The sequence below is a fragment of the Staurois parvus genome, unplaced genomic scaffold, assembly GCF_062004578.1.
Source record: "Staurois parvus isolate SC_StPar_1 unplaced genomic scaffold, SC_StPar_1.0 ptg000299l, whole genome shotgun sequence".
In the NCBI taxonomy this organism is placed as follows: Eukaryota; Metazoa; Chordata; class Amphibia; order Anura; family Ranidae; genus Staurois; species Staurois parvus.
In genome coordinates, this window is record NW_028318095.1 from 19395986 (window position 1) to 19416341 (window position 20356).

At 42.2% G+C, this 20356-nt stretch overlaps 1 protein-coding gene across 2 annotated transcripts in view; it reads right to left on the reverse strand.

Annotated features, from left to right (window-relative positions):
- PHF12 (PHD finger protein 12) overlaps positions 1 to 20356 on the reverse strand; it is a 102796-nt gene that overhangs the window by 50881 nt on the left and 31559 nt on the right. For both annotated transcript variants that reach the window (XM_089682995.1, XM_089682994.1), the window contains exons 3-7: positions 4839 to 4911; positions 3037 to 3421; positions 1144 to 1264; positions 608 to 740; positions 163 to 327 (exon numbers count right to left, since the gene is read on the reverse strand). In XM_089682995.1, coding sequence (XP_089539121.1) covers positions 163 to 327; positions 608 to 740; positions 1144 to 1264; positions 3037 to 3421; positions 4839 to 4911 — 877 coding nt within the window. The remainder of the gene's footprint in view (positions 1 to 162; positions 328 to 607; positions 741 to 1143; positions 1265 to 3036; positions 3422 to 4838; positions 4912 to 20356) is intronic.

Here is a 20356-nt window from a genome sequence, read left to right on the forward strand (position 1 = left end):
CTTAATCTGAGAATCATACAGAAAGGGAAAGAGAAAAGCAATTAATGAATGCTGAAGGTTTAAATTTAGTTTGATTGAGCAACCAAAAACCCACTGATATACAAGTTATTTCCCCAAATTTTTCTATTTGGAAAATAGGCACTCCCATTCTAGTGTACGTACCTTAACTGTGTTTTTTCTGATCGAAGGCAAAAGCCGGCGGTTTGGGGGATGTAATTTGTGGATACGGCTAAGAAAGTCCAATTTTACTGCATGCTGTGAAATGCTATCCTGGAATTTGTCAAACACCTGGCACCGGTTACTCAAAGTCATGTTCTTCTGATTCAGCTACAAAAGCACAAAAGTGTGAAAAAGGATAAACCATCAGAATGAGATAATTGCATCTACCCTTCAGTTTTACAGTATATTTTTAGATTCTTTTCATTGGAAAAAGGTAGTCCATGTTCTAGTGTACCTCGGTATTTGATTATGTATGATTTTCTTTTAAAAAGCCATATGTTCAGAAGAGAGAAAAATTGGTTAAAAAAAAAAAAACACAACACACACACACACCTCTTGCAACAATGAAAAAAAACCTATTGATACAATCAAAGCGTAAGCTACTTACCACAACATGTTCAATGTGATTGGGACACATCCAGCGACCTGTCGGCATGGCAGTGAGAGGGGGGTCCAAGCAGTCCATATGAAACAAGAGAGGGCAGTAATCACACTGGATCAAGGGTGCCACACGACAGCTCCTGTAAACAAATAATGGCGTTGGATGCAAGTGTATACACATGCAATCTCCCAGGCCATCTTCAAACGTATTTTCAAAACTGGCTATTGAAGGGTTATCCTATCTAAAATATTTTGAATATATTTGCCAAAATACTGCTGCTGCAAAACCTGAACCAAAATTGAAAGCTATTGGACCTACTAGGGCCACTCACCTGTTACAGCCACTACTAGAGGTAGAAATTTTGCCAGGAAGATTTCTCTGCTAGAGTGTGTTCATAAGATCACTAAGCTAGTGAATTACTCAGTCTACTGGTGTCAACATTTAACTAAATACCCCCTTTGGGTGGGCTGAACCTTTAATAATGAATACAAAGACTACTATAAAAACTGGCATCCACACAACAGGGCTGTTATTTTACACACCTATTACAAGTGAAGCAGACTTTAACTGGTAATGGGACCAAACCATTGTGATCCAACTCGTGCTGTGCTTTCTTTACATTTTTTCCTGTCATTTCCTCTTTTCTTCTTCGCTTGCTGGTACCTGTAGATGAGAGTATTTTGCATGAACTTTGATATCGAGAAAAAAAAAATCTATCAATTTTACCCACTTCACAAAAGGATGTGATTGGCTTTTATATTCCAAGAAAAAAAAGAAAAAAAGAAAAAAAAGCGCTATCAATATTTCTATAATGGACTACCTAAATCTGAGACTTGCATTACATCAGCAACCATGGTATATTGGCTACAAAACTGCTCAGTCTGCCACTTTGTTTGGGGTAGCAGGATAACTCCTTGCTAGGTCCCAAGACCTTGGCAAACCTGGCTTCAATCCACACAAAAGTGAGAAACCAGGTCTTTGAGGCATGAGGTCAAAACTGCATGTCTACTAAAAGATAGAATCAAACTATAATAGTGATGCCACCCAATTTTGATGTGTATGTTCTCTGGTTGCTGACAAGTTGGCCCTGAGATATTTCTGAACTATTCAATCCCATACAAATGGTAATTACAAATCAGCATAATTCAATCATTCCAGCTGGATGAGAACATATTTGTGATAGTCTTGTGGTGGGGTAGGGTTATACATTACTCTGAGGATTGCACTTGATTGGTCACAGAACTATATGTATATTTTGAGGAATATTGGTTCTACCAGGGGCCAGCATTGCTTTCTAAGGATGAGGCTCTTTTTAACATATGTTTTTAGTTTTATTTATTTCACACTGTTAACTGCAAATTCAAAGAAAAAAAAAAAAGAAAAAAAATTGACTTTGGAGAACTCACTATTGGAATCTCAAAGTAATAAAACTGTTAGGTAGTTCAACACACAGAACCAAAAAGCTGGAGGAAAGATTGTCTTTAAAAAAAAAAGGTCAAATTCATCTTTAGTTAAAACCTTGCACCATATTTAGGGTGTAACATGTAGCTAATTGCCAGTTCCCCCACTCCCCTGAAGCTACTGTTTTGTTTTTTTTTAAATCGGCGCAGCTGTGTCACTCATTCACAGTTATCTGTGAATGAACAAGTCTGTGTGCCACCGAAGCAGATGGACTTGGTAATTCTCAATGGACTACGAACACACCGATCAGCACCCTTGTAGTTCATTAACACTTTTAGCAGCTCAGAAACTGTCTGCAGGTACAGAGGTACGGGCAGAGAGTGGTTTGAAGTGTCTCCTGGAACTTGCTGCTGGTGCAATGCTCTGCAGGTTCACGAGAAAAAAAAAATTAAATGCATATGGTTTTGAAAGTAAAACGTGCATTTATTACATTTTTTTTTTTTAAACACAAAAGGTGGCCATTAAAATGACACAGATTTTTTTGAATTGGGATAGAGAAAATCTCTCTTTCCTTCCTCTTACTGCCTTATTTCTCTTCCCAGTACATTCTATTTCACCCTTTTCCTCCTTCTACATGCTACATTCCACACTTCTCTTTGCTCTGTTCCCCCACTCTCTTCCTATTCCCCATCTGCTCTATTCTCTTCAGTAATTGGCCAGATTCCAAGAAGGACCCACCTTGCTCAGTCACGCCAATGTTTCTCAAACTACATTCATAACTTACAGGCAGACACAATAGAACTATTACCAAGCAATATTTAATTTTCCCACCATGAAGCACTAAAGAATATCTTGCAATGCCACAAACTACTATGCAGTTGTTTGTGGCATTACATTTGATGGTGACCCCACTGCACCTTATGCTGAGACTTGATAACTTGAAAATATTTCCTTGGACAATTTAACTCAAACACAAATCATAAATCAATTTCACAGCTTTGAGATAACTGGAAATACATTTACTGATCACTGACCTGGAAGTGCTGTGGTGCAGGTGAGTTCATTGGGTAGCTGAAACTGGGTGGGATTCCGTTCCATGGCAGCTGCAATAAGCAGTTGAAATGGTCTCTTGAGTTGCAAGTGTCCGCCCTCAGACTCTCCAGAAGGATCATCATCCACATCAATCATGTCCTCATCCACATCATTTTGCTCTGAATTGGGAGTGTCTGTACTGGCACTGGATGTAGGCGTTCCTGGGCGGCTTACCCTCCTTTCTAACATCCTGGCTTGGGCAAGGGCTCGAAGGCTGCCAGCAGCTCGTTCCGAAAAATCCAAGTCATTGGTAGGAGACACAGTCCTCCTTCCATACCTGTCAACCAAGCCATTGACCTGGCCCAACTCCTTCTTACGCTCACGTTTCTGCAGGGAAAGAAACCCAATAGGAAAGTGTGCTAAAATAGCAATAAGTTAAGATTTTCATATAGATAGAATAGTTCAGATATACCCCTGCAATGCAATTAAGCACATCTTCCATTATAGTATGTTAACCTGTTGATGCCAACAGTAAGCAGGAATGCGGTCTCTAGGCGGGTGGGCCTTCGCGCCAAGAGGCAGCAGATATGCTGAGATGTGCCAAGAGCACACCCCTGGCAAAGTTACTGTCAGCTAACGGAAAGCTTCCAGCCTCTACTTGCAATTGGGAACTTTCCAATCATGGGACCGCTGTGACAGCCAATCACAGCAGTCACATGATCATAAACCCCACCCTCTCAGCATCAGAAACATGGTCTGAATAGTAAAAAATGAATAGTTCTATTTGGCAAATCAAAACAATTACACATGAACTGCATTAAGTCACACATAACAAGACTGTTCTGTGCTATTCTGTCAAACACCTGCAGAGGAAATGCACTGATGAATATGGGGCTTTTCACAAGGCCTCAGGACAGGATCTCAGTTTCAGGAGGCATATCTTTCTTCCAACAGGGCAGGGTGGGTGCCAAGAATAGTATAACCAGGGGGCTAGCATTTCCTCCTAGCAGCAGCATGGGTTTCCTCCCACATTCCAAAGACATGCTGGTAGGTTAATTGGCCCTAGTATGTATGAGTATGAATGTGAGTTGGAGACCTTAGAATTGTAAGCTCCTTGAGGGTTAGGGACTGATGCGAATGCACAATATACATGTGTAAAGCTCTGCGTAAATTGACAGTGCTATATAAGTACCTGCAATAAGAAAATGGGTTTTAGGAGAAAAGAATACAGAGGGGGAACCCCCCCCCCAAAAAAAAACAAAAAACAAAAGCCGGGTCATGGCGAGTGGTGCTGTATATGCCTTAGGATCCTCCAACAAACAAGGTTGGAGATATTTCACCAGATAATCATACTAGGGAATGGTGTTCCAAAAATTCTAGAACAAAAATTGGGATGGCTGACACATCTTTACACTTGCTAGTATGCAAGATAAGGCAGGTAGATGGTTACCCTTATATGTACTGTAAAGTTTGATTTTCACTTTAAGTGTAAACACCACCATTAGAAAGTAATAAAAAACTTGACAACCCCCCCCAACACACACAAATATACTATAGTTAAGAAAGCAAAACACATTTGTACACGCCCTCTTGTTCCATACATCTACTTCAACAGCATGCTTTTCATGTAGCTTTGGGAGCTGCTGAACTGCACATGAACTAGGGTTAATGAATATCAAATGTAAACTGTCCCTGACTTTGAGAAGTAACTACACGCAGCTAAGTAAATATCCAACAGTACAACACTACTCAAACACGGAGATGTCCTGAAGATGGTAAATACATGAAAGGGAAAGCAAGTTACCTTCCTGCGTATGGTGCAGCGATGACACATCCACTCTCCAGAGGGCAGCATTTCTTCACTAAGAGGGGGATTGCTGAAAAGCAGAAAAGTAATGTGTTTATCTTGATCAAGAAACAAAAGGCTGCATTATACAAATGTACATTTCAGCAATGCTAGTGGACTTCCCATGCACCAGAAAAGAAATCTATACAGAATCACAAAAAGGCAACAACTACCAACAATCCGGAAGCCATGTGTGAAAATCAAGTTTGCATGCATGTGTGAAAGTATATTGGGAAAAGAAAAAGCCAACAAAAATATATGTTGTACATCTCTGCAATACATGTACATGTCCCATGTTTTATGCATTTAAAGACTGCAAGCATAGAAAAAACAAAAAACCTGTTGATCTGCCAGAAATTCAATCCGCTGCTAAATCCCTCTGTGGGCTGACAACATAAAAATTTTGTTGACTGAACAGTGTCAGCTCTCTTCAGTTTTCTTTTGCTAAAACTACTCAAACCTATCCTCTATCCCAGGGGTCTCCAGACTATGGCCCTCCAGTTGAGGAACTGCAAGTCCCATGAGGCCTTGCAAGATTCTGACAGCCACAAGCAAGACTCCCAGAGGCAGGATAGGACTTTTAGTACTTCAACAGCTGGAGGGTCATAGTTTGGAGACCCCTGCTATTATCCACAACAGGGGCAACTCATTCTGTTTGAAAATACAGCACCTAGAAAAGGTTAAATGCAGGAAATATACACCAGAAATAGGACAGCTCTCATTTTTACAAGAGAAACAAGGGTTTTAAATATATAATCTTTCAATGGAATATTGAAAGCAGACATTTAAGAATGTTTAGAGCATAGTTACAATGTAAGTATGCATATCTCCTACCTTACCAATCCCTGTGTTAGTTACAAATCACTGTAGTTGTCAACCCTACTAAAAGTGATAGCTCGCTAGGCACGGCTACCATTCAGAGAAACCGGTTCAATGTTCTCTGATTAGACAAGGTAGAGGCATGGGGCCATGACATCATGATCTCCACTGTACCCCAATCAGAAAACATATTGTAGTCACTGAAAAAATGAAAAAAAAAAAAAAAAAAATACAAGGCTTTCTGAAAAGTGGCAGTGCCCTGTGATTACAATGAAAAAGGGCAGCCACTCAGCATTGGATCTGGAGGACTGCTACTACAGTGATTCGCAGCTTACACAATGATAGGTCAGGTATGAAATATGTATACATACAGCATATTTATACTTGTACATACTTACTCTCCAAGCTGGACCACTAACCATGCTATTAAAAAAAATATACCTAAAAATTAGATTCAACAGACTAACAGGGATTAAGGGAAGTTCACTGTCCACCGTTCGACAATATACACAACAGACACTTGCTGTGACTAGCCAGTCACTACCACTTGGGTCACTTCATGAGATGTATCGGAGCTCCAGACCAGACTGGAGAAAAACTAAAAGCTACACCACAACATATTGCCACAGGTGGAAATTATGAATTTCACACTAAGCGAAACTCATAATTTACCTGTCCAAGGACCTGGGCTTCATCTGCCACACTGACAAAGCCAGTGACCTTAAAGCAAAAAGGAAAATTGGACCCTAAAACAACAGGTCTGTAGATGACCTGGCAGCTGAGCTTTCATATCAGCCAATGACTGTATACCACCGTCATCTTAGGCAGAAGCAATCAGAATTACCGGAATGCCTTCAATATTTATCCTGTGTTAAATACATAGATTTAGGCATAATAATAGGCATAGATCAGAGAACTGTTCCCAGGGGGTCACCAGTGCCTCCAGTGTAATGGCCAGAGGATTGTGGGACAAAAACAGTTTAACCGCCTCCTGCCCACCATATAAGGTAATGACGGGTGCAAGGCAGTTCTATCGTTCTGGGAGGACGCCATATGACATCCTCCCACTCTAACCACGCATATGCGGATCCTGGAGTGCGCAGGGCAGCGAACGGTGGTGAGCTGTGCCCTTCGGACACAGCGGATCACCGATCAACGGAAGGAGCCGAAGATGTCGACTCGGTCATGTGATCAGCTGTGTCCAATCACAGCTGATCAAATGTAAATAGGGAAATGCTGGTTATCGGCATTTCTCTCCTCACGAGCTGTCACGCTGACAGTTCGAGAGGAGAGCTGGTAAATCGGCAATCCTCAGAGGGGATATGTACACTGATCATCAGGGCACTGATGACCAGTGTGCCCTGATGATCAGTGTGGCCCCAGAAGTGCCACCTACCAGTGCCCAGCAGTGCCACCTGCCAGTGTCCATCAGTGCCTCATCAATGCCACCTGCCAGTGCCCATCAGTGCCTCATCAATGCCACATATCAGTGCCCATCTGAGCTGTCAGTCAGTGGGCGTAGGCGCCACCTAACCGTGCCAGTCAGTGCCCCCTAACCGTGCCACCTATCAGTGCCCCCTAACCGTGCCACCTATCAGTGCCCCCTAACAGTGCCCATCAGTGATGTCTGTCAATGCCCATCAGTGGCACCTAGTAGTGGCGCCCATCAGTGCCGTCTCATTAGCACACATCAGTGAAGGAGAAAAATGACTTATTTACAAAATTTTATAACAAAAACTAAGAAAAAAAAAAGCTCTGTCTCAAACAAATGATAAAAATTTCATATGGGTACAGTGTTGCATGACCGCCCAATTGTCATTCAAAGTGTGACAGCGCTGAAAGCTGAAAACTGGCCTGGGCAGGAAGGGGGTATAAGTGCCCTGTAGGCTAGTGGTTAATATGTAAGCCAAGAGATCAACATCTGCCCCCCACCACACAGGTAAATCTCTGAAAATGGCCCTTTCCCCTGGATTTAGCTATTACTGCCTGAAATAAATTCACCTGCCAATCTCACATGCTACTAAAAAAAATATACCTAAAAATGTAATTTAGCAGACTAACAGGGATTAAGTAAGTGCCTTGTTCACTGTAAGACAATATACACAAAACAGACACTTGCTGTGACCAGACAGTCACCATCAGTTGTGCGCAAAGAATTTCACATTCCTTTTAGAGCATCTCAGGAGCACAGAATACTGATGACATGCAAACAGTTCTCAGTTTCTCTGGTTGCACACGAAGGCCTGCACCCAGAGTTTGACTATTGGCCAATTACTCTGGTAAGCAGCTTCATAAAAATTCACACAGCCAGACTCAGATGTGCCCCCTTAGCAAGCGGTCTGCTATGGAAGTACACACAGAAGAGGGAACAAGGATCATTGGCGGAGGACCCTAGCAGAGGAGGTTCACAGTCAGTCTGTGCACAGAGCAGGAATGTATGACATGTTTACCATTTTCATTAAAGAAAAAAAGAAACAAAACAAAAAACAAAACAAAGCGGTATTAAAGAGTTGTTAAAAGTGTGTGTTTTTATTTAACTTTCACCTGGCAAGTCTGCTATTAACACCTCCCATCCTAAGGCGAGGAGGCTCTTGTACCCCACTGAATAGACAGAAGAATTGTCACCTTAGGACAGGATGTTTAAACATATCCCTTTTTGGTCATAAAAGAGGGGAGGTGTGCTGCATGCCTCAGACAACTGGAACAGTGTCACTGATAAATACATAGCAGATGCAAAGAACTCAGGAAGTTTTCAATCAGTTATGAGCTCAGGGTTGTATAGACCAGGATCCAAACCCACATGCGAGAGCCCAGCAGGAAGCTCTCCCCTGTACAGGCCAATTATCTGTGGCTATGGCATTCCTAGCAGCGCATCCAAAAGTATACAAGACATCTGTACAAGTGTAGCTGTGGGGTAATGGTAACATTACAGGCGACACATTCCTGATGGACTCATCACGATGGCCCAAGCTCATCACGATTAACAGCTGACAAGATTTGACACAATCATTTATGGGACAGACATAATAAAATGTTGCAATGGTATATTTAAAGTAGGTTTGTAAGGGTTTACATGCATGTACACAATCAGCTGATGGACTTACAGGGCTGGCACTAGTTTCTTGTAATCATAAAAACAACAAAAACAAATTGAACTATTAAATAAAGGCTAAGTGAGTTCACACAGAAATGCAGAGCAGCCACAGCGATTCACCTCTACAGCAGCTCTTCATTCCTGCCTGCTGATGCATGATTCAGCGCACTGAATCACACAGCCACCTTTTCTGTTTTGTACAAAGTTTATTTGAAATATACAAACTGTATACTTCATTCAAGACAATGTACAGCAGTGCAATGTGCTGCTGTACATTGTCATTTAATTCAGTATGGTGCGCTGTAATAAAATGCAGCATGTCTGAATTATATTGTAGTATGTTGCAGCACAGGAATATGCTGCATGTCAGTGTGAAAAGGACACACAGGAAATAATTGTTACCCATTTGTCCCCACAGTGACAGACATTTTACAATACAGTGAACTTGATTTTATTTGCAGTCTGTGTCCCCACTGGGAACAAGACACAAAACAATTAGAATGGAGAACATTCAAAACTTTTAGCAGTGTTTTTATTGTGTTTTGTGCCTTCCAGTTCTAGTAACAGCATCCCTCATTTCTTGTATTCAACAGTATTTCATAGAGTAGCCATTATTTGATACTGTAGGTAGAAGCTTTTCTACTTAAATTCTCTTACCTGTAGGCTGCAGTGGCAAGTATGAAATATTTATGTGGAATATTTTATAGCCATCTCACTAGAAAATTAAATATTTTTGTACTGGGAAAATAGAAGACAATGATTGGATAGACAGAATATCTGAAATGGGTTTGCTTTTTTTTTTTTTAAACAAAAAAGCGTGTCAAACTCTTAGTGTGAATAATCTGCTACAGTACTTTTAGAATTCAGAAACAAAGCTTCTGGTCACCTTGAGAACATAATATTTGCTGTAAAGTAGATGGAATCCACCTGCAAACCTTAGGTTTCAAACCACAATTCCCTTGGGGGTTGCACATCAAGTGCAAAAGAGCACATTCTAACGGCTGCTCTTTGCACATGGAACATGAAGATAAAATCCCATCAGTGGTGTGGTGATTAAAACCACCAAATTTACCCACAATGAAATCAAACTGCTCGTTTTGCACCTGTCTTTTCAAATTGGTTTGATGGCAATCAAAAACCTCATCAAAATCTCATACTGGCATAATTTGCTTGATTGAGCAAGAAATGCATCCCACATGTGCAGTACAGATGCACAAAAAGGATGAAGCACTGAAAAATTTCTAAAGACACAAACAAAATGGGGGGGGGGGGGAAGAGACAAACAAAACTAAAAACCTTGCTCCTGATTTGTAACAGGAGACTATATGGCTTTGTGAACACATCCTCAAGTAGATCTACAGCGAAACCTTCAGTATTGGATCACATAGGGAGAAGAAAAAACATCTGTCAGTCTTAGTGTTCTGTAGCCACAGTGAGGGGGGAGGGGGCACCACATTATCACCAAGACAGGAAGTGGGAGAAACTCTTCAAAAAAGGGACAAAAAAGGGGGAATATTTTTTCTTTAATGTAAAAGCAGGTGGTTACTACAAATCAGCTTTTTGTTGTCTGGTTCCCCAAAGGAGATATTTCACTCACTCCTCACACCTGTTCCCAATCTCGTCTAAGAGGACGTGGGGAAAATGGTATTTTTGTACTTACTATAAAATTCCTCTCTGCATTCACCGACCATAGAAAAGAGCTTTAGATCCTGGCAGCTGGGTTATAGTGACCCCTGCAGGAGCAGATCACTAGGCACAAAACAAAAATCTGAGCCCAATGGAGGCCTATGCCAGTAGCCGAGCTCCAACGTTGTGCACAGAGGGGTGGATGGAGCAAAACGAAACATTTTATATACATACATATACACACACACATACATATACATACATACATACACACACTTTAATCTCAGGAAAAACTACACTACCACGTACAAAACTGAGACCAAAGCTGGAAATACATCAACCTTGTAAGATTTAGTGAAGGTGTGAATAGACAAACAGGCAGCCCCTTACAAAATTAATAGAGACACTTGAAAACTTCCAAAAAAGTACTAACCACCCTTATGGAATAAGCCACAACTGGAATTGTGGGTTTACGATGCCTGAACAATGGGTCTGCCTAAACCAGCAAGAGACAGTGGAAGATAAACCTGACTCTTGTGACAGCTCACCATGATAATGAAAAGAAAATCCATTTATGAAAAATGCCATAGCAGAAAGGTAAATATGCATGGCCCACATAATATCCGGGCAACATAGCGTAATTTCTTCATGATGCTTGGGCATGAAACAAAAAGGGACGGAAGTAGAAAGTAGAAAAGAGAGCCTCAAATCAGGGGTGGCCAACCTGCGGCTCTCCAGCTGCTGCAGGACTACAAGTTCCATCATGCCTCTGCAAGTCAGTAACTTCCCATCTTTGCAATGCCTCATGGGAAATGTAGTTCCACAACAGCTGGAGAGCCACAGGTTAGCCACCCCTGCCTCAAATAAACAACCTTGCCATGTGCAGAACCAAAAGAGGAGGTATGCAGGAGAAGGTCACAAACTCAACTCTCCATACGAAGGTGATGACCACTAGAAAGGCCACTTTCTTGAAAGAGTCAGCAAGGATGGCTTTTGCAGCAAAGTACAAAGTTCAAATACCAAGGAGATCTCTGTAGAGATCGCCATACACCTTGAAGGAAAGTCCAAAACAAGGCGAGGAGGTGGCCAAGGGACACAGACACCACAGACGATATTAAAGGCTCGCACACAAACTCCATGAGATGCATCGAAGCTCTAGACCAGGCCAGTGTATGGTACATGTTTAAATTCCATAAATCAGGAACCAAACAGCACTCTGTGCTTTGGCTGCATACAAACTGCACATTAGCTGCATCCAGTTTGTGTGCGGCCAAAACCACTGCCCCTGGATGCAAAATGTGTACAGCACCAGTCAGAAGCCCTATTCACATGTGACCTCTGTAATCTGGTATGGAGTTGTTACGTGAGAACATTGGTGGAGTTGGCCACTGTGCAGCCTACACCTCTATCTATGCAGCTGCTTGCATTGACTGTTTGCATTCAAGGTGTCTAAAGAGCAGATTTCTCCACCAACAATCATAGTGGGCATCTGTCTGCATAGGCCCTGAATCACACTGCTGCAACTTCAGGTGCGACATGCAATTTACAAAGTGCACCTGAAGTCGTATCTAATGTACACTATATTGCCAAAAGTATTGGGACGCCTGTCTTTACACACACACATGAACTTTAATTGCAACCCAATCTTAGTCTATAGGGTTCACTAATGAGTTGGCCCACCCTTTGCAGCTATAACAGCTTCAACTCTGAAAAGCCCAATCACTGAAAAACAACCCCATACCATAATCCCCCCTCCACCAAGCTTTACACTTGGCACAATACCATTCTCCTGGCAACTGCCAAACCCAGACATATCCATCAGATTGCCAGACAGAGAAGCGTGATTCGTCACTCCAGAGGACATGTCTCTGCTCTAGAGTCCAGTGGCAGCATGCTTTACACCACTGCATGCAATGCAAGGTTTGGATGCAGCTGCTTGGCCATGGAAACCTATTCCATGAAGCTCTCTACTCACTGTTCGCACAATCTGAAGGCCACATGAAGTTTGGAGGTCTTTAGCTATTGACTCTGCAGACAGTTGGAGACTTTTGCGCACTGTGCACTTCAACATGCGCTGACCCGGCTCTGTCATTTTGCATGGCCTACCACTTTGTGGCCGAGTTGCTGCTGTTCCCAGTTGCTTCCACTTTGTTATAAGACAACTAACATTTGACCGTGGAATATTTAGTAGCAAGGAAATTTCACAGATGGACATATTGCACAGGTGGCAACCTATCATGCTACCACGCTTGAATTCAATACACTCCTGAGAACGACCCATTCTTTGTGACTGAGAAAACTACAAGTCCTGACAACCTTAGTGGCCATCAGCTGGTAGTTCTCAATTATGTATCACATCACTGTGGTAGTTCATTGATTCTGTCAGTATCTGCTTGCTCGTACGGGATGTACAGGCAAGCAAATAAACTGACAGGTCTGCAGGAGACCTGCATGACACCCGTGATCTGCTGATCGCTGGTGCAATGCTTTACAGGCTCCTGCAAAAATAAATAAATGCACATTTTTTTTACCTGCCAAAAAAAAGTGTATTTATTGTTTTTTGCCAAAAGGTGAACTTATCCTTTAAGTATTGCAAACAGGATAAGAAAGCATTTAGGGCTAGGACCCAACACATGTCTGCTCAAGAATGAGAGAACAAGGCCTGCATACCACAGCAAGGTCCAAGTCAGCAATCTTACAGCAGCAGGAACTAAGCAGCTATTATCTGCAGAGTTTCTAACAGGTTTTGGCCTGTTTAACATACCACATCTTCCAGGGTGGTAATAAAAAAAACACTTTCCAAAACAAACCGATAAATTGCCATAGTCTCAGGCCAGAACGTTTTCTGTGTTTTCTTTGCTACTGTTCTCACAAATGATTGTATAAAAACAGACACAAATGTTTCATATAAGAACATCAGGAGACATGATAAACCAAGTAAAACGGTTCCTGTTTTGGAGCGCTTGTAAGCCAAATTACTAATGCTAGTCCAGGCTCCATTCTCAGAGAATTATCTCAGAGGGCTCAAGTGACAGAAAGAAATATGGGGGGGTTTGCACAGTGAAGGCAATGGTATACACCTTATAATGTGGGCAAAAGTACAGACTCACTTTAAGATTACATTTTTGTGTAGTTTACAGCATTTTAAATTACTGAATTGAAAGTATAGAGAATCCAGAACCTCTGATCCAAATGCTTGTTTCAGGTCAGCAGTTTACTAAGTAACAAACTGAACCTGTTTATGCAGAGTAATGCAACAGCTTCACTTTACAGTCAGTCTGCTTGCATCATTTACCTTCCATTAGTGAGAAGTCTGGTGTAAGCTTTACTAGGACCTCACAAGGCTAATGACTCTCTCCTTTCCTTCTTAGTTAGCAATACTCAATTATCCTAATACTTTTTTAGTAAGTTTGGAACTTAGTCAAGCTTTGGTCTACTGTTTTGCTGCAGCAAAATGGTAGCCTCCAGCAAGAAGAAATAGGAGCAATGCTGGAGGCAATTTACAGTACACACTAACTTTGGTAGCATTATTATTAATATGTGATGTGTGTTCCTTGCTAAAGACTTTTAATTCATTTTATCAAGCAGTATCGGGTTATAAAAGAAAAACTATTAGCTTTTGTGCCAAAATTCACTTTCAACCCAGAGCCCTTCCCTGCAGTACTTCGCTTCCACCACAAGATGTCCTTAATCTGATGGCCAGCATTATTCTACCCACTTCTTTTGACCCCAAGTGGTCCTGGATAAAGTCCAACTTGTGACCGGGCAATGAAAGCAGAAGCGGTACAGCAAGGAGCACATCTGTCACTCTGCTTCCACTTTCTATCACAGGCTTCCTTTTAGCGCATTGACCTACTGGCTCCTTGTGCTACTTCTCGCACGTCGTCTGAACTGTACAGCAACTGCAAAAAAAAGACTAAAGCCAGGTCAAATTCAGTTATATACACTGCCTGCTAATAAACCATTATATATTGATGATTACAGTGCTGAATTTATGCATTTCATATTTGTAAATTGTGCCATCCCTTTTAAAGCTGAACTCTAGGAAAATATGGTACATCATTGATTGGAGGTAGGAAAATATGGTACAACAATCCCCTGAGTGTATACTGAGCTGTGTATGCAGAGCTCACCTTGCAGCGGTCGGGCCAATCCTGTGTGCTAATGTGAACAGCTCCTGTGCAGGAGTGACCGTATCCTGCGCCAGCCAAAACCCAGCAAACGGGAGAAGATGCTGACTCCATCAGGGGAGCACTGGGAAGGCAAGCATCTCTGTCTTAAGTTCTGCTTTAACCTTCCCTGACTGAGTCTAATCATTTGTGTTTCACATGTGACCCCCCCCTCAACCGCAGCTCACACTGCGAGTGTTTCAGTAACAGAGGCAGTGCCATCAATCCAGAAAGCAGCTAGCAGGGATTTCCCATTTTAAGGCTCATGCACATGAACAGAGTAGGGGGTTCAAATATTGTAGTTCCACTTTAAGGCCTCGTGCACATGGACGCAGGTAGTAGGGGATGGAAATGTTGTAGTTCCTCAGTTGTAAGGAGTCCTGCACATAAAAACACTTAACAGCTCTTGTGTGCTGAGATGTACGATTCCTTGCACCACTTTCCATCTCTCAGGGAGCTGTGTGTGCCGTTTACAATACTTTGGCTTGAGCATCAGCCTTTACTTACGCATGAACGTAACCCACCACTTTTGCATTTGGGGGAGAAGTGTTGTACATGCAGTTAAGCAGCAATACAGAAGCCACCAGCTTTTCACCAAGCACAGCCACATACGGCCATTCACTTGTACTGGTGGCAGAATGTAGGGCCACAGGCTCCTGAAATTGTTGGGTTTTACACCTCAAAACAGGATCTGCTATATATCCGTATGCATGAGGCCTATAGAAAATACTAAACTTACCGCCTGACCACGAGTCCAGAGACTGACAAATGACGTCCAAAACAAATATTTGCCCTACATCATGTTGATGGAGAAGTCGGACTGGCTTACTTGGCTGACCTGGGATATGAGCATTTACAATCTACTGTATATCAGCAACAGTTTGCAAATAGATTTTCCAACATACAATTGCTTGGCTAATTTCAATAGCAATAAAGCAAAGAATTCCTATGCTGTTCTGTGATTGATATACTACAAATAACTATGAAGTGGACACAATAAAAGAATGCTCAAATTTTCCAACTTTACTTGCCAACATAAAAAGACAATGGTCCTTACACATGCATATGCATTATTTCTTAATAGTATCTTGCTTAGATATTACGAAAGCATGAATTTACTACAATACTACATATTTTACATGTTAACAGCTATAAAGGACTTTCTTACACGTGACTAATAAGGGTGCCCTAAGGACAGGAAGTATCAAGTTCGATATAACACTGAGGAGCGCGAGTAAATTGTATTACGCCAGCATCATATCTGAAGAAACATGCTCAACACGTCAGTCTGTCGAGTCCATTCCCTCTTGTTCATAAACAAGGAAACTGAACACTACAAATAGAAAGTATAACTAGGGAACAGGTACTTCTCGAGCTCTCAACTCTTTACTTGTCTTTGTGGAAACTTCTGCACAAGTACAATGTACATGTTACTGTATTTGATTTCTGTGTGTGAATATAGAAAATGGAATAAATTCCTACCATCTGAAAAAGAAAATAGGTCATAGGAGGTTAATAACATATAAAAGTCTGAATTGTTAGTGTTAAGTGCTTCACTCACAGAACTCAAGATAATCTCCAAATGTTTTTTTATTTAATGGCTGAAGGGAGAATATGTGATTTATTTATAAAAATTGGATGAAAAAAAAAAAAAAGTCACCTACTGCAACCAGATACATCAGATTCCTATTTTGTCTCTTCAGAGCACATGTGTTGGTGACATCACCGGGTGCATCCAGTGAGCATCTCCTAAACACTGCCATTTTAGGAGATATACACTACCCACAGGTAAGTCTTATTATAGACTTACCTGTAGGTACAACTTCAAAAGTGGAGTTTACTACCACTTTAAGATAGGAGTTGATCCTCTGGTGTTACTATTAGGGAGTGATGATAATTTGGAGATGTGATAGTATGTTAAAATATTTTTTATGCTGTATTTTATGCACGGTGGGAAATTCTGCTTCACTGGAAGCTTGCGGACCTACAGTCAGGGTCTGTACTTGCAGCCTGCCAGGACCAGAGCCACCAGGAGAGGAACTAAGACCTGTTGTGGTGCCTGCTCACATCTATCAGGAAGAGAGGACAAACCTGCATGCAAGCCTTCCAGAGCTGCACTTACCCTAGGTTCACACCTAAGCGTTTTCTGCCACGTTTTGCAGAAACATAGTACAGTCCATTTAACATGATTTCCTATGGGACAGGTTCACATCTCCACGTTTTCACCCACAGCGTTTTTTGGAAAGGGTCAGGTTCTATAAACTTCAATGGGAATGCTGCAGAAAAGGATGTATTGCGTTTTTGCTGTGTTTTGCGTTTAAAATCTGCCAAGCAACAAGAAAAAAGAAAAAACACAAAACGCATCAAAAACACAGCAAAAAAGCAAAATGCAATGCAGAAACGCATCAAACGCAAAATGCATAGGTGTGAATCTAGACTTTGCTTGAGGGAGAGAGTTGCTGTGGCTCCAGGATCAGAGCTGAGAGACTACATCCCTGTGTGAGGATCTGGGACCCGACGACCACCAAACCATTAGGACCAAATGAGCCTCCTGCCTGGAGTGGTGAGCTAAGCTACACATCTTAATTTCTTGCCATATACAGTAGATTCCAGACTATTATCTAGTTGTTTATTTAAATTTAACAACACTCAAAAAGGACAGTGCATCACCTAAAGCAGGGCCCCAACGCAAGTCACCCAACATTAACCATTAGGCGCTAGCTAACTTTTTGCCATCATAAAGGAATACCGCATACACTATATTGTGTATACTTTCGCCCTCTACTGGGGTTGTATGCACAGCATGAACGCAAGGACCCTTCTAAATAAGCAGATATATTTCGAGTAATTCTAGCTGCACCTGTTTTAGTGCTATTTAACCTTGCTATAGTCTTTCAAGTGCCAGTTAGTGGGTCGATGACTTTTTCGGTTGTAGTGCTCTTTAATCTAGGCAATTTGTTCCTTGATACATGCCTTGTTTAATTTCAACTCCCCTTTCAACAAATACATCAAATGGATAAGTTCACCTTTTAACAAAAAATAAATGCACTTTTTTTTGTAGGTAAAAGGTTTTTGTTTTGGGAACTTGGAAAGCATTGCACCGGTGTTCAATAGATCACAGGAGCCATGCAGGACTCCTGCAGACAGGAAGAATCATTGAACTACCACAGCACTCAACAGCACCATGATAATTCATGGAGAAGTACAACCTGACAGCTGCAAGGGCTGAGGAAACCTGTAGTCTTCCCATTCACAGAACATTGTGCATAGATGAAATGGCTGGGTGGGGAGAGCCCTGAAAAGCCATGTTTTTTTTTTAAATTGTGGCAGCTAGCGGGGAGAGAAGATCCCCTGCTAGCTGTCTCAACAAAGGAGTGGAGGGGAGCGGGGGCCGGTCCTTTTGCAACAGGTTACATCCTTAATATGGGTGTAACATGTTACGAAAGGTAGAATTATCCTTTCATTTATCTTCAATTTGTTGTGGACCATTTCCTGTGTATTATTATAGAGTACTAGCCCACTAATTATTAAGTCACACAGAGATGACCATTTTCACAGTCAGACAGTCGTCCCTGTGGGGCGGGGTCAGAAACCTGTTGGTCTTGGTCTACCTGTCAACCGTGGGCAGGTTACAGGTAGACCGTGAACAGCCCCCCCCCCTCCCCCCCCAGCAACCAATCACCTGCAGGTTGATATGAAAAGTTCATTCCACCATCCCTCCGTCCTAAGCTGTGATTCCTTCCGCTCTCTGCTGGGCACTGAGGATGACAGCAGTGGAGGAGGCTGGGGAAAGGGGGATGACACTGTCAGTCAAGAACTATGCCGCCTTCCACACTCTTCTGTACAGAGGTAGGAAACTGCTTGGGACACTGCTGTGGGAGGGAAGGGGGGAGGCAGAGGACATTGCTGGGGGGTGGGGCCAGAGGTCACTGCTGTGGGAGGGAAAGGGGGAGGCAGAGGACATTGCTGGGGGGGGGGGTAATGTGTAGAGGACATGGCTATTGACAGGGCCACCCCTCTTTCCCCATAGCAGTGATCTCTAGCCCCCCTTCCCTCCCACCAGCAATGTGTCCCGTCCCCCCCACCCTTCAATCCCATGGACAGGTATTTTAAAAATCTGAATTCCAAGCAAGTGGCTGGGGATTTTCCTGCCCCTGCCCCCTCCCCCCTTGTGCCTTACAGCAGCTGCCCAAGCAGCCTTATGCTGGCACCCAGCATACAATTGCTTAGGCAACCACCTTAGGGCACCAGGGCAGGGGGGGGGGGGGGGGCAGAAAGATCCAAACCCCAGCCACTAGCTTGGAATTCAGATTTTTAAAATACCTGCCTTCCAACAATCCCCTTTATTGTCCTTCTGTAGCAGCTGAAAACTAGCATCTCCTCCTCGTGAAAATAAAATTATAAAAATATTAAAAAAAAAAAAAAAAACTACTGCCACCGTGCACCTATGCCCCTACTGACTTTATATATAAAATCTTTAAAACTTTAATAAGCCCACAGCAGTAAAATCAGTCTGTATGTGCAGTAAAGCATGCATGTTATACTCACTGTGGAACCTAAGGGGTTAATCCTCCACATTGGAAGGAGGATCACAGACAGGATCAAACCGCTTTTTCATACACTGTCCCCAATCCATCTGCTGACAGTACAGAGCTCTAGGATTCACTCTGCACATGCTCAGTTTGGTGTGTATTGCTAAAGCATTTTTTCCTTTGGCCCTGTGCTGATCACATGCACTCTCCTATCAGCATTGTCAAGACAGGGTCAGGGGTCATACAGCCTCATAGGACAATCAGGGGAGAATGAACTCCTCCTACAAGCTTTAACCAGTACTAAGCTGTCCCCAGAACAGAGGTGGGAAATCTTCTAAAGGATACAAGTTCTAATGATACTGGTGACAACCAAGTATTCCCTCTCACCTCCTGCTTCAGCTACAGGACAGGAAGGAAAAATCTACCCAAAGGAAATCAGATGGCAAACCAAAAAAAAAACCCCGAGAGTGGTTATAAACTTCCTTTACTCTGGCCAAACATTGCACAAATGTATTTTACACTTTTCAGATGTCTATTATGCCTCTTCGTTTTCCTAAAATTTTTACTCTTCTCTGAAAACAGTTGACTAGGACACGTTGCTTAGGAGCCTGCTAAAATTTAAATCTTGTGTGGGGCTCTCACAACCAGGGTTCGTTCAGAGGTCCATCGACACCAAAAATGTCACTTTTTTTTAGGTTATTCTTCATCTTGATAATTACTGAAAATAACTGCCATATACAGAAGGTGTGTGCTAAAAAATGATCTGCCCTGGATGTTAAATACCTTAGTTACATACTATGTACTTTAGTGTTTTATATAAGACTTTCTACAGCTACCTGAGATCAAGTCAATGTATCTTGATCTGTAGGTACTATTTTTAAAATGGGTTCCCTTTCTGTTGAAAGGTTTTCTGCAAGGGTTCTTCCAGGGCAAAAAGTTTAGAAAAGACTGCTATAAAAAAGGGATATTAAAAGCCAATTTATTTTTTGGGCAAACTTGGGAGTACTTGTGATGCCTCCTCGTCCTGTATCCAACCTGTCCATCCTCATATTACACGGTCTCCTCAAAAAAAAAGAAAAAAAAAGGGGGGCAGTATTTAATACTTTAGCCACTTCCCGCCTGCAATGTACTGCTTACAGGCGGTAGCTACATGCAAAGCGACATACCCGTACGTTGCTTTACTTTTTCGGGTTTAGACCGCGCATGCACGTGCCCCCCCTCACTAACCCCCGCTGT